This window comes from Delphinus delphis, chromosome 8 (assembly GCF_949987515.2).
Source record: "Delphinus delphis chromosome 8, mDelDel1.2, whole genome shotgun sequence".
In the NCBI taxonomy this organism is placed as follows: domain Eukaryota; kingdom Metazoa; phylum Chordata; class Mammalia; order Artiodactyla; family Delphinidae; genus Delphinus; species Delphinus delphis.
Window position 1 is genome coordinate 97633112 of NC_082690.1, and position 15171 is coordinate 97648282.

The window sequence follows — 15171 nt, forward strand, 5'->3', positions numbered from 1 at the left end:
CACCGCAGGAAGGGACGTGCACTCACAGGTCTGGGCTAGCTCTGCAAGGTGGCAGCCACTACTGGCAACAGAAGCACAAAAATGAAGGCTGCCAAAAAACTTTAAAGCGCCTCCCTATTAGCGGGGATGCTGAGAAGAATGCAGGATGATAGAGAAGGCAGTTTTCTGGAAGAAATTCTCTTTCGGGAGCCTGGGGTGGCCCCACTGCATGTTAACAGGTAATTCCGGAGTGCCCACCCCTTCTTCAGGCGTGCCGCCGATTCCTCCAGCCCCCGGCTGCCACCTACCCCAACAATCAGTAACTCTGAAGACAACGTCAGTTCTTCTCAAACAGTTTAATAGCAAATAAACAAAGGAAGGTACCACACTTGGCAGATACAAAATGACTTTTTGTCCGTGTGTCTGTGCAATTAAAACAGATTTAGGTTCCCCATTGGGACAAAAGGAAAAACACACAGAAAAGGAAGGAGATTCCTTTTAGACACATACTCCCTTGCTCGAAACTGGTAACAATTTTTTTTCTTTTTTAATCCACTACACAAACTCTGTGATCAGGTCAGAAAAGCGACAAGGGCTCTTCTTGCCTTTTTTTTAAAACCATTAAAGTAAAATTCATAATTTTCTACATAGTACAACACAAGTTCACACAAAAAAGACATTTTCTTTTGCAAATCAAAACAGGAAAGAAAGGAAAAGCTCAAACAAGGTAAAGAAAAAGCATTTCTACGGCTGAATCACGACTTTGAGTTGATTGAATCCCATTGTTGCTGCAGAACAGACTGTGCGTTTGGTCATAGTGGCAATTTTTTTCTCTTCACATTGTGAAATCACTTTACATTGTTTTCTAGTAGAAAAGGCAAAAAACTGTACAAAACCCCTAGTGTTAAATACAACGTTTGTACCAATAAAAAACTCACACAGGTTTGTCTCCAAAATGTAAAGTTTCTTTTTTTTTTTCTTTTTAAATTATTCACAAAAAGCAGCTGGAAATCAGAAAGGCAGCTGCCGCTCCAGGGTCTCAAATCCATTAAAACCACCACAGAACAATTAAAACAATCAGAGAGAAAAGGAAAAGGAAACAACGTCCAACGTTTGGCATTTGGTTTTATCCACAGGTTTTCCCAGAGCTCCTCTTGGAATTGAAAGCAAAATATATTGGCAAACATGGGTTCTGAATACACAGGAAGGGGAGCCTCAGCGCCTTCTGCCAAGAGAGGCAGCTCTGTGCAGTCAGACTGTGGGGTGCACGGCAGTCTCGCTCAGGCTGGGGTTCCTGGCCTCTTTCCATCCAATCACCCCTTCGAAGAAATTAAGCAGCCTACCATACACTGGGTCTCCACCTGGCCGCCCTTCCCTTCTAGTAAGAGTGGCTTCAAGCATAATTAATACTAGGCAACCTGCCAGGTCCCAGAGCAGAAACTCTGCCGAGATCCCTTCCTTTATCAACTCCAGCATGGATGATGCTAACAGTGCTTCTACCTTCCCACCCCCCTCCCCCCAGTCCCTTGGCTACCCCTCTCCATCCTTCCCTGGAAATCCTACTTCGCAGCTCTCTCACCCACCAGCAGCTTAGGCCTGGGTGGGATCTATCCCAAACTCCTCCCTCTGCAACCTCGTACCTCCACAGATCCATCGTGTGACCTCTCATCTCCTCTGACCTCTCCCTCTGCCCTTCACATTCTTACTCAAGTCCCTAAGACCCTGAGGCTGGATGGTGCCACAAGAGAGGAGGGCAAGTTCCCCTCGGGGAACCAAGGAACTGGCTTGCCTGGCACCCAGGGACAGTAGCTATTTGGCTCTTCACCCAATTAAAAAAAAACAAAACAAAACAAAAACAAAAACAAAACCAAACCCGCCCTAACCCCCACCCCACTAGCTGAGCAAGAGCCGAGCTGCAGTGAGGAGCCAGTGTGGGGTGGCTGGTGCCCAGGGCTGTAAACAGTGTGAAGACTGTAGTATTGTGCTTGTCACCTAGGAGAAGCGCTGCAGATGTACTGCCACTTCGGGCGCAGACGGCCTCCTGCGAGTGGCTAAGAGCGCACTCCTTCTTCGGCGCTGAGGGTGCTTACTAGCCTCTCGCCCACCCACAGCCGCCTTCTGAGTTCTACCTCTGCCCCTGTGCCTCTCTGGACCCCCTTCCCACCCGCCTCTGAGCAGAGCAACTGGCCTCCTGAAGGCCCCGCCGAGACCCGGAGGCCATATGAGGTGACAGTCTAAGTGCACAGGCAAACGCTCTAAGGGCAATAGAGGAGAAAGTTGCCACTTCAAAATAAAAATAATACAATCTTGGAAAAAAAAAATTAACCCCACATCAATTTAAAACAGCTTCTTTGAAACCCTTTTAAATCGGTCAGTTTCTGCACAAACTATAGAAAACAGAGAGGTGAAGGTGATATATACGAAGGTGTGAAGAAACAGCAGGAAACATGCAAAACTTGTTTTTTCTGGGCATAATCTTAGTAGGAAAGGAAAAAATTCAAAACAAAAACACAAAAACAATACAAAAACAAAAAAATCAAAGCATCACATTTTGCTGTGGAGACTGTGGGAAGAAGCATGGAGGTGGGCACAGCAGGGCTGAGGGGAAGGGGCCAGAGGGCTCTGCAGACTCCCGGCAGGGTTGCTCCAGGGAAGAACCACACAAGAAAAAGGGCTGGCTGCGGCCCAAACTGCAGCCAGTGGTCAAAAAGGAAAAAGAGTTCAGGTGTTTTCTGCAGTTGAGAACTCAGAAAAACAAAAATGGGAACACATGCGGTCTCCTCAAGCCCCACAAACTGTATCAGCAAAATGTGCTCAGGAGCCTCAAAGGTTTTAGTGACATCTTTTATTTCATTGTTTACTTCAAAGTTGTCTTTAAAACTAAGCACACAGAGAAACAAAGCCTAGAAACAGACTGGCTGTGTGTTCACAGAAATACAAACACCACGCGGTATGTGCTAGTAGGGCTGCTCTGAAGACAATTACAAAGAATTGGAATCACAAAATCAAGTGGTTATCTTATGAAGTTCTAGAAAAATAGATTTTTTTATATTCAAATGCAAGTTTAAATATTTCCCCTTCAGCAGTCGTTCTAGCAAAACCAATTTGGCAGCACAAAAGAAAAAAAAAAGGAAAGAAAAAAGAAAAAACAAAGAAAGAAACAAACATAATAAAAATACACGTCAGCATCAAAGGTCAACACAAGGTCAAAGGTGAGAGTTCAAGCATCAGAGAAGCTGAAGAGACAGGGATTTGGACGATGTACTTGACGCCACATCGACATGCTTTAGGCACAACGATGAACAAACGGCAGGAATCTAGAAAAAAAACAAACCAGAAAGAGGGAGACCCACTGAGTTACACAGAGCAATACATCCAAACGAAGAGAGAGAGAACAGGAACACTCACTGTTGTACAGCCCTGAAATGAGGAGGCGGGCGGGGCAGGGGCTGGGCAATGACAGGGAACTTTTGCACATGCTAACAATGGACACAGGGAAAAGTCAAAAAAGGACATGGAGGACACCAAGAAAACATCCAACTGCCAGAGACAGAGGGAACCTAAGGCTTGGATTTCCCCAGAAGTGCCCAAACACATCCGAAAAGGTCTCTCTGGTGGAGCAGAGCCTCAGCCTCTCCCTCAACCCCTGGTCAAGACTCAGGGAGAAAGTCAAAGCTGCAGGCTGGGGTGGGGAGAATTCTTTAGGGAAGAGGGCCAGGATTTCTCCTCAATCCTATGCGGATGGCCCTTTGTTCCCGGAAATCCAAGCTCTTAGCTTCCACGCAGGCCCTGGCCACTCATGTTGGACCCAGGAGACAGTGTCTGGCTGCATTCAAGGCAAATCACTTTCATGATGAAACCCAAGTAAGAAACAGAACTACAGCAGAAAACACTTATACACATGAGACCCCCACACAACAGAAAAGGGCTGCTTAAGACTTGACTGCGAGTCTCCACTCTCCGAGCTGACGCTTTCAACACCATGAGACTTGTAGGGAAGCAGCTTCTTCACAAAACCATCTTTGGCCTAGGGAGAGAACTGTGCTCAAGGGCAGCACTGCTGTGGGAATTCGCTGGGCGGGGGACAAGAGAACAGAGGGAAGTGCCTGGGCTCACCAGCTGGCCGCTGTGGCAGCCCAGGGCCCTGCTAAGGTGCACGCTTCTTTTAGAAACAAGAACCCACAAGCAGGTATGAAACCTCAGAGTGTGGTATCAAAGTGGGCTGATTACACCTTTACCTTTCATGTCAATAGGGAAGGGGTTTCATAAGGTCCCGGAGCCCAGGGCAAATCTGTGTACAAATAATAGTGAACTGGGGGAGGAGGGAGAGAAAGGGAAGAAAGTGGGAAGAAGAGTGGAGTTCTGGGCTTTGGAAAACCCCACAGTGGCCAAGGAGGAAGACAGAACAGGTTAGCGATCACAGCACCGGCAGCACCCTGGGGAGCACAGCTCTCTCCTCCGCCAATTCACAGCATTAACTCCTTCCCCCTCTGGCAGATTAGCTGGGCTGCAAACGGCCACAGAAAGTCAGTAGTTTCAATCATACACAGCACCCTGTGTGTACAACAATCACATTCTGGATTCTACAAAATCCTGGCCTTTTCCAGAGATATAATTTAGGTAATAAATATTCTCCACCCCGGAGCTGTATAAAACTTCTATAAAAATAGAAACGACATTCTTGGTTCCAGCTGGTTGGGATTCAGAACAGCGCCTCCCCAACCTAGCATTTTTTTCTTTTTTTGTTGTCTTTTTTCTTTTTTATTTTTATTTTTTGCATTTATTTAAAAAATCCCATCATGACCCTGGAAGCCTTTGGAACAGTTTTATCCTTGAAACACAGGACACATTTCTCCCAGTGCGTGGAATTCAAGTTTACGTGGTTCAGCTTAAGAAGTACGTTTCATGTTTCTTAGAGGACAACAGACCCAAGTTATCACTATGAGAAGGGAACAGCTGTCCCAGCTTCAATGGGATAATCCAACACCACCAACTACCTGCACAACAGCAAGACAGTCAATCCTTGTCTGTGGCCCAAATGGACAGCATGACAAGGAGAGAGCCCCCATCTGACTTAATAGCAAACCAACCCCTGTAATCTCACCTCTGCTGCTAGGGGTCAGGACTGATGTTTGTGAGGTTTAAGATCCCAGGGACCCAGCCCCTGGCCTTGGCTAAAGATCGTATATTAACAGGGCCACCTCTGCCCAGGTACACATTCCCAACAGCGTGTCCCTTCTGGTTCTCCACCCCTGCAGCATTTCTGGGAGCAGAGGCAGAGCCCAGAGGCTGTGTGGGTCACAGGCAAGGGCTGCAGTGAGACCTGTGGGAGGCAGCAGGGAGCTAATTGTAAGCATGAGGACAAAAACGAACACGGTGATGCTGAGGTAAATGAACACTAAATCCATATGGAGGCTGTAAACGTCCTGTTGTCTCCTCTGTCGCCAAGAGCAGAAGATGGGGCTGGAGCGGGCAGAAGAGGGGCCTGCCTCCGTTTTGACACTACATCTGGGACATCTCAACCAAGGAGGCAAACATGGATTTCTTAATCCTTTTAAGCACTGAGTGCTGGCCACTGGCAAACGCAGCACTGGCTTAAAGGGACCTTATGATTCAGGTACACCAAGAAGCAGGCTCCTCCTCCCCCAGCTTGATGGCTTTTGATCACTCTGCTCAGGAGAGGTGCTCCCTTCAACTAGATGCTGTAAGCCCTTCTTGGATCTACCCTCGTGAGAAACCTGTGGCTGGGGATGGAAGAGACATTCCTCGCTGTGGTCAACTATAAAGAAGAGACCAGACAGTGTCTTCCCCAGAGGCCTTCTTTAAATGGACCTGGTAGAAATGGCCACGGTCTAATAGTTTGGTGTTGAAATAAACTAAAAACAATCTCTTTGACCGGCTGCTGCTTCCTAACAGCCACCAGGCAGGAGGGCAGGGCCAATCCAACACCAATGGCTGGCTGGGAAAGCTGGTAATGGGTGATATATCCCTGCTTTTTGCATATGTCAGGTTAATTTAACAGGTGCTTTATTTCCAGAGAATTGTTAGCCCCTTCTTAGGAAAGAGGGGCAGAAATCCCAGACAAGAATCTAAAAAATAGGTGGCAAGAACTCAGTATTTCCACAGAAGGCAGCTATGGAGGAGTTTTAGCCTCCAGCTCCCGGGGCTGCTGGGTGTCAAGTCACTCTCACTCTCCAAAGCCAACCCCACCTCCTCCACCCCACAAAAGCTCTTGATGTCAGTTCTCATTTCACCCACTCTCGTGCTCAGGAAGATTCTGGGGGTCAATTTTTTGTTTCACTCAGTCCTCTCTCTTCGGGTAGTTTGGGGCAAATTCTGATCTTCTTTTTTAATGTTTCTCCATTCCCCCTCCTCCCCCAGGGCAGTTTGATGTTGGTCCTTCTCAACACACTGGTTACAAACACAGCAAACTTTTAAATAAAGAAAAAAAACTCAGGATATGGCACCTAAACTCCAAAGTAAAACACTGGAAACCAAAGCACAAACTTGTCCTCTGTACGAAGCGAAATTCCCACAGAAGGCAGTAGCCGAGTCTTCAGGGCAAGCTGTGCCTGCGAGAGTGGCAGGGATCAGGGTCCAGGGCTGTCAACACACAGCCTTAGGGCTTCGAATCATTAAGGGTGCTCCTCCCCCACTTACCAGAAGACCCTCTCACTCCAGTCTCAGAGGGGAGCACGCTCAGTAGGGCTTGCTGTCATTCTTCGAACGTTTGAGCTGCACTTTAAGCCGCTTCATGCCAATCTGAAAGCCGTTCATGGACTGGATGGCAGCTTGAGCCGAAACAGGATTGTCGTAACTTACAAAACCTGTGTGTCCAAGCAGAAACCTAGGTGAGGGGCATAACGAGGCAGGAAGATTCTCAATCTTCCTTATGCAAGAGATACCTTATGAGCTTAGTCTCAAATCCCAATTTTTCTCAGCAGGAACAAGAATTCTTGAAATTATATCACATGAAATAAATCAGGTTCCTAACAGCAGCAGTTGACATCTACACAGTACCTTAAAGTTTTTTTGGCCAAGCCATCTTCCATACATTATTTTTACCTCTGGAGTGACAGTGTAGGTACAAATCATCATTCCCACTACAGAAATGAAAACACTGAGGCTCAAAACGAGGCAATGTAACCTGCCAGAGGCTAAGTTAAACTACAAACTCAAACGCAGCTCTCCTGCTATCAGCCCCTTCTCCCCCTTTCTCTGCTCTCAGCCCCTCCTCCCCCTTTCTAACTGGTGAACGTGCTTAGCTCTCCCGACACCAGAAGAAACACCAACGTACCAAAGCACTTGCTCAGGTTTGTCTGCTTGTCTATGAAAACCTTGGCAGACACGACATTCCCAAAGGGCATGAACATCTGCAGCAGGTCCTGGTCTCCAAACTCCTGGGGCAGGTGGTAGATGAACAGATTGGCTCCTTCTGGACCTTCAAAATCCCCATTGATTGAACAGGTCAGTGTCAAGCACACTCATCCCCTGCACCGACTCTCATTTCCACCTGTGTTACAACTCGCAGCATCCCAACCAACAGAAATTCACCTGGAGAACTAAACAGATTCACTAAATACAAGGCAGGGGGCTGAAGGGTGATCGCTGAAACAGGTTCCTGCCCTCTTTCCCGTTCACCATTCTCAATCTCTGTCTCATTGACAAAGGTCAGAATTCGACCTTGTGGGAGGATGGTGTGCTGGGACAGTAAGTAGGCAGATTTGCGTGTGGTGCAATAAAACCAGAGACTACAGGGTTGTAGAGGAACAACAGAAAAGGAGGTAGAGATTATAAATAAAACAGGTTTCAAAATTGTGCCTAGAAACAATAGCGACAGCAAAGAGATTGGTAATTGCCAGAGGCAGGTGGGGCAGGGACCTACTATAAAGAGACACGAGGGAATTTCTAGGGGTGATAGAAATGTTCTACATCTGTGGCAGCAGTTACGTGACTACGTGTGTTCGTCAGAGCTCACAGAGCTATATTCCCAAAAGGGTGAATTTTACCATATGTAAATTGTGCCTCAGTAAAAACATATTTTTAAAATGTGCCTATGATAAACAACGAAGCTCAGAACTAGAATATGCTTTCCTCTTCAGCCATTTACACTCACTGATTTCCTGGCCAAAGAAGAGGTGTTTTCTTTAAAAATTTTTATTGGAGTATAGTTGATTTACAATGTTGTGTTAGTTTCTGCCGTACAGCAAAGTGAATCAGTTATATATATATACACACATATATCTGCTCTTTTTTAGATTCTTTTCCCATTAGGTCATTCGAGTACTGAGTAGAGTTCCCTGTGCTGTACAGTAGGTCCTTATTAGTTATCAATTTTATATATAGTATGTATATGTCAATCACAATCTCCCAAATTATCCCTCCCCACCCCCTTTCCCCCTGGTAACCATAAAGTTTGTTTTCTACATCTATGACTCTTTCTGTTTTGTAAATAAGTTCATTTGTACCATTTTTTTAGATTCCACATATAAGTGATATCATATGATACTTGTCTTTCTCTGCCTCACTTACTTCACTTAGTATGATAATCTCTAGGTCCATCCATGTTGCTACAAATGGCATTATTTCATTTCTTATGGCTGAGTAATATCCCATTGTATATACGCAGCACATCTTCAAAACAGAGTTTTATTACAATCGCAGTCCAGCCAGTCTCCAGCCACCCTGGCCTCCCTGCTGTTGCCAAACACATACAGAACACTGCTGCCTCAGGGTCTCTGCACTTGCTGTTCCTCTGCCCCATTACTCTTCTTCCTCTAGATATATGCATGGCTTCCTTCCTTCCTTCAGGTCTTTACTTAAACATCAACTTAAAGAGACCTCCTTCTCTCTATAAAATGCTATCTTTCTGGCACTCTCTATTCCTCCTTCCTGCTGCTCATCATTCTTCAGAGCACCATTTGGAACACCTCATGCTTCTGTTTACTGTCTATCTCCAGAGTTCCATCAGTTCCCCCACTACCACATCCTAGGGCACATAAATGTCCAATTCAGAGCCGGTAAGGATGCACTGCACCAAGGCTCCTTGCTGCTAAAGCAAGAGAGGATACTTGTCTATTTCCTACATTAGTGCTTAAATCTTGCCAGCTCCTGGTTAAGAAAACCCAGTCATATATGAGCACAGAGATGTTGGCAGCACCTTCTATTCATACAAACCACTTTCAGGCCTCTTTTTGCTTAAAAAGCCTCTCCTGAATTAATACCATTTATGTCAAGGCACATACTTCCCACTCCATCAGCTCTTCCTGTCTCATCACCCTTCAGTTTGTCCTCAATTAGGAAAAGCATAGATCAGAAAGTGAGGAAAATGCCAAATGACAGAGCTATAAGGGACACCTAGACAGAAGATAACCTCTGACAGATTTATAATCCACAGAGAAGACTTCCTAACAAAAACAGACTGCCAGTGCTCGCTTCGGCAATGCATATACTAAAACTGGAATGATAAAGAGAAGATTAGCATGGCCCCTGGGCAAGGATGGGACGCAAATTCGTGAAGTGTTCCATATTTTTGTGAAGTAAGCCGGAAAGAGAAATACAAATATCGTGTATCAACACATATATGTGGAATCTAGAAAAATGGTACAGATGAACCTATTTTGCAAAGCAGAAATAGAGACAAAATGTAGAGAACGAATGTGAGGACACGGTGGGGAGGGGCGGGGCAGGGGTGTGGCATGAAATGGGAGATTCGGATTGACCTATGTACGCCGCTTGGTATGAAACAAGATAACTAGTGAGGACCTGCTGTACAGCACGGGGAACTCCACTTGGTGCTCTGTGGTGACCTGGATGGAAGGGAAGTCCGCAAGGGAGGGGCTATGTGTTTACATATGGCTGGTTCACTTTGCTGTGCAGCAGGAGCTAGCACAACATTGTAAAGCAACTGTATCCCAGTAAAAAACAAAAACACACACAAAAACAGACTGCAGACTGCCAAATGGTGTCAGACACAATAAAGCCAATATGTTTCTTCATCTAAAAACTGCAGCCCCATCTCAGGAGAGAATACAGAGGTTCTGACCTGAGCCACATCCAGAAAGCAGATCACAGTTTCTCAGTCTACCCTTGACACTGCCAAAGAGAAGTGTTTAAAAAAAAAAAGAGAAGTGTTGGCCTGACCACCTACATGGCTCTCCGGGGCTTTGCCCTGCTTTTCAGTGCTGGTCAGATGGAGCACCCACCCCTGTCCCTGACTCCAGTTTCCCTTGGCACTCACCTTCCTTCTGGCTTCCAGCAGCACCAATACTCTGCTGTGTCAACAAGTTCTGGTTGTACAGAGTGGGGAGCGCCGCTGCAGCATATTGCTGGATCCCCGAGTAGGCCTGCGTGAGGGCCTCCATGGTGCTCCCAGTGCCATTAGAAAGGCCACTGCTGCCCAGCCCACCATTTAAAGCAGCCATCCCTTGGTTGGGGGTGAGGGTGGGGGGAAGAGCAGGATTAACAGATTGGAAAGACTCAAGCGATGCCAAAGACAAACTCCAAAGTACGCCCTTTCATCTCCTTAGCTTCTCCCTGAGGAGGAATATTCCTCTGACTGGTCAGATTTTAGGACACTCACCAGGCCTTGTAGCTAATGGGGACATTTAAAAATGCCACACCCAGGTGCGGCTCTCCCCATTATCTTCTTCCAATCTGTGCGAGAAGTGATACCACTTATACGACTTGCCCCATTTTTTTCTTTGGCTTTGCTGCCATTTTCTCACAAAGAGCTGGAATGTGGTAAAATAAGAGTCCCAGGACTGGGGACTAAAAGGGATACATATAGTCTATGACAAGATGTGGGCAAATCCTATCATCAAAATAGCTGCTAACATTTACTGAGCATGTACTAGTTACCAGACACAGTACTAAGTAATGTGCTCAGCACTTTACCTATGTTTTCATTTAACTTAATAACCCTCAAAGTATTCTACTCCCACTTCACAGATGAGAAAATGATCTCAGAAAGGTGGTCTTAAGTTACAGGTAGTTAAGGGGCAGAGATGGGATTTAACTCAGGTCTGACTCAAACTCCCATGATCATTTCTAACTTCACTGGGCCACCCCCATCATTCATTCTAACGGCACCCCTACCAGAGTTGTTTAAAATGTGCTATCTGCACAAAGAACGGCTCGATGACATTCAGGGACTGGCCCTCACCTGCCAAAGAGCTGACGTTGAGGCCTGCTGTTGCTCCAGCTAGTGTCTGTAGGGCTCCAAGGGAGGCGATGGGATTGACAGAGCTGCTGCTGCTGGAGCTGGGTGAGGACCCTGCTGTCAGACATCCATGAGTTAAACTCAGACCAACACTTACTTTCTCAGGTCAACAGGAACCAAAGCCCAAGTTATGTTACTCAAGTATTCTCTTTATAAAGAGGTTTTTCAGTTACTGATTTCCCCCCCCAGCTATTGATTTTGATAACTGTCCCTGCAGGACATAGAAGCAAGTGATGATTACAACCGACTAAAAACTACGAGATTTCTCTTAAGTCAGAAGATGACATTTGAGGGCTTCTCTAGTGGTGCAGCGGTTAAGAATCCGCCTGCCAATTCAGGGGACATGGGTTTGAGCCCTGGTCTGGGAAGATCCCACATGCCGCGGAGCAACTAAGCCCGTGAGCCACAACTACTGAGCCTGTGCTCTAAAGCCCACGAGCCACAACTACTGAGCCCGCATGCCACAACTACTGAAGCCTGCGCACCTAGAGCCCGTGCTCCACAACAAGAGAAGCCACCTTAATGAGAGGCCTGTGCACCGCAATGAAGAGTAGCCCCCGCTCAACGCAACTAGAGAAAGCTGGAGTGCAGCAACAAAGACCCAACACAGCCAAAAATAAATAAATTAATTAAAAAAAAAAGACATTTGAAAATTTACTGTTCATGATCTGACCCCTTTGGAAATGGGTGTTAACTACTCTCCAGAATGACATACTCCTCTCTTGGGATTCTGCCCAAGGCACACAAGGGCACAGTGGCCCTATTATACATGCTTACCTGAACTGGTGAGTACGCTGAGGGGACTGCTGGATGTAGTGAGAGCATTGGTACCACTTGGTGTGTTCTGAGCTGCACTAGCTGCAGCAGCTAGTGCAGCCAAATTCTGTAACTGCATTGCATTTAACCCTGCAACATCCAAAGCAAGAGATCAGCCAACAGATAAGGGTGCCTCATATTCACTCCAGCAATGACCGTGCACACTGGCAGAAGGCTGGTCCCAAAGAGGAACTGTTCTAGATACAGGCAATACTACAGAGCTCCAAAAAGATTCAGATCTCACTCAACTCATTCAGAAACTGAACATTTCCTCAGATAATAGATGTCTAATCCAATAGCATACCAGCCCAAATGGATGGGCAATTAAGAAACCAGAAAAGAGGGGTGGATTCTGTGTTCTACCATGGAGCCCGGTGTCTAAGAGAGCAATGCCAAACCCTGTGGAAGAGAACGAGTCTGCATCTGAGCCCCTCACTCACACTTTACAGGGGATCTGTTCTCTGCAATGGAGGTGAAAACGCAGAAAACGTAGTAGAGATCCAGAAGGCAATGGAGGAGATGACAGGGGGATACACGTGAAAACAGCAATAATAGAGAGAACAAAGAAAAAACCACCACCTGAATAGTAGATTAATTATCAGAAAAAGAAGAGAGAAAAAACACTGAGGAAAAGACTTCCAAGTAGAACCTAGGCAACACAGGTATAAGCAGAGCAAGAAATCTGAACTGCACTGACAACGTGTGGCAAACTTTTTACTAGATAATGAAAGGCAGATGCGTGAGGGTGGAGAATTAATGAGAATAAAAAGGCTACAACACAGATTTACAATCCAGCAACTTTTTGAAAACACAGCAAACTTTAAGTCCCTGGGACAAAAATGAACCACTGCAGTTTTCCTAAGATCATCCCTTCCTCAGATGCACCTGCCTAGCCCTATCTCGCTGCAGCAGGGCAGAGTGAGGCAGCTCTGGAATGGTCCCCTCCCTGCTTCCTTAACTTTCCTGACAGCCCCTGCCTCAGGTTTGTCTGTGGAGCCTCCTTTTGTTATAAACTCAGGTATTTGGCAATTAAGTTTTCTGTGCATGTTAACACCAAAAAAGGTAATTCACCTAAGAAATAACATGTGTAAGACAGTAACTGCCTGGGTTCTAGCAGCTTCACGGAAAGCCATGCACATAGAAGCCATCTTAGACTTTTCCTCAGAGTCACTGAAAAAGTCACTTTATTGTGGAAATAAAGAATTCCTGTAATTTTCTCCTTATCAAAGTAGCTGCAGATAGTCTGCAGATGCTAACAGCTCTTTTCCATCTTCCTCCTTAATAGAGACTTAAGAGGGTAGGGAGCAGCAGACAACTGCAGAGCAATATGATATCAACAGCTAAAAGAGCCACCTTCTACAGACAAGGTAGTTGAATCCTAGGAGGTTCATCTTATGTCAGGTTTATGTAATGAGTGGGAAAAAATTTTTTTTCTGCACAAACGGTAGAAAACCCTCAGACTGCTGTCAGCCGGGTCTGCTGGCTTGGCTGCTGCTGCTCCTCCGCAGCAGTGAAACACTTACCTCCCATTGGGTGGAGGCTGCTCAGGGTGTTGAGGTTCCCAGAGGAGGCAGTCTGCTGAAGGAGCTGCAAATAAAGCTAGACATTACACCAAAAACAGAACAAGAGTGAGAGTGAGGGCTGGTTCTGCATCTGGGGTAACTCTACAGCACAGCAAAGCGAGAGTGCAGAGGCCCCCAGAGAAGAAAGTTGAAGACAAGAACCCAAGCCAACACAACAAAAACATAAGGCTTATGACAGCACAGGACAACACAACACAGCTAAAGCCCTGGCCCAGAAGACAGTTGTGTTTGTTGAGTACAAAGCCAAGCTCGAGTCCCTGGCAACAGAATGCAGCACAGCAGAGGACAGAGGTAGAGGAGAGAACTCAACTCAACTCAAGCAGCCATGTAGTCCACTTAGAGGAGTGTCTGCATATTAGTGACTGCCATTTCTAGTTCTTCTCCCAAATGCTCCTTCGTTAGGTCCACACATCTTATTTTGTAACTTGTTCCCACCTGGAGACCTAATTTCTGCTTCACGCAACTATTTAAAATACCAAACCTGACCATTTCAGAGTATTTCTTGGAGTCATCCTTTACCGGCCACAATGAACCTGTGACTAGATCAATCTTGTCATAACTAGAATGCTACACATTCATCTAGCCTCATTCATCTCACTGTTGCAGATGACCAAGTGATTGCTGGATCAGTCCATATCCGTTCAGCGTACATTCTCTTGCAATGGTTGTTCCATAACAAATAAAACAAGAGGACCTGTCCACGAGCTAATGACCTCCATGACCTTACTCTGTACCTTAGCAAACTGCAACCCTCATCTAACCAACCTGCTGAAACCTTTTGTTCCATTCAAACCCAATCACTGTTCCTTATGAACAGATGGTATTCTGGTTTCTGGATTCTTTATTCAATCTGTTATTCATTCCCATAAACATCTGACCTGGTTCCTCTGTCATCAGGAATCTCTCTATTCCACAAGTGTTTCAGCAAGTCCACAAACCTCCAGAGGCAGAATGAAAAAGTGTCCATACACAGAATATTTACCAGCTTCTGAAAGGGGTCTGCTACCTCAAAGATTAAGAACTACCTGCTCTAGTTCTAAGTCCACATATTCCAGTACCTCATAATTAATGATGATGCACTATCACTTTCACAGTCCATTAGCACTCACATGTCTTCATTTCTGTCTTCTTAAATACTTTGGGCAACGAGTTCAGTCCCAACTGGTGGACTGTGCATATTGTACTTGGCACTTCACTTCCTCCCTAAATGAGAAGAGCTCTTAGGGCGGGGATCATGTCTAACTGAAACGAAGAGACCACAGCTCTCAACATACACCATCATGTGCTTGCTAGATGTGGCAATGACAACAAAATGGGGAGTCTTCCCTAAAAGAAGGCTCCAAAACTCTCCAAAAGCAAATGCACATCATGGAGATAATTTTCTAGGCATTATTTTGGCAGAAGACCTAAAATCTCTCTGAATTTTCTCAACTTACAAGCAATGTTCTAGCACCGAGAAACAATTTAATTTGTAGGAATATAACAACCATCTATACTTTTTGACTTCAGAGAATTACTAGTGAGGGTAAACTGGGATTTCTTCTAACATTTTAAAAACATGGAAACCAGAGG

The 15171-nt window shown here is 45.7% G+C and overlaps 1 protein-coding gene and 1 non-coding gene across 8 annotated transcripts in view; one reads left to right on the plus strand and one right to left on the minus strand.

Annotated features, from left to right (window-relative positions):
- Positions 1–322: 322 nt before the first annotated feature.
- Positions 323–15171, minus strand: part of CELF1 (CUGBP Elav-like family member 1) — a 71936-nt gene continuing 57087 nt past the window's right edge. For 6 of the 7 annotated variants that reach the window (XM_060018893.1, XM_060018894.2, XM_060018895.2 and 3 more), the window contains 6 exons: positions 13540–13615; positions 11978–12106; positions 11144–11257; positions 10220–10405; positions 7277–7420; positions 323–6806 (listed from right to left, as the gene is read on the minus strand). In XM_060018893.1, the coding sequence (XP_059874876.1) occupies positions 6679–6806; positions 7277–7420; positions 10220–10405; positions 11144–11257; positions 11978–12106; positions 13540–13615 (777 nt within the window). In that variant the 3' untranslated portion in view covers positions 323–6678. The remainder of the gene's footprint in view (positions 6807–7276; positions 7421–10219; positions 10406–11143; positions 11258–11977; positions 12107–13539; positions 13616–15171) is intronic. The other variant, XM_060018898.1, reaches the window with a different exon arrangement.
- On the plus strand, positions 9409–9513 carry LOC132430414 (U6 spliceosomal RNA). Its single transcript, XR_009520505.1, has one exon. It is a non-coding gene; the product is annotated as a U6 spliceosomal RNA (small nuclear RNA).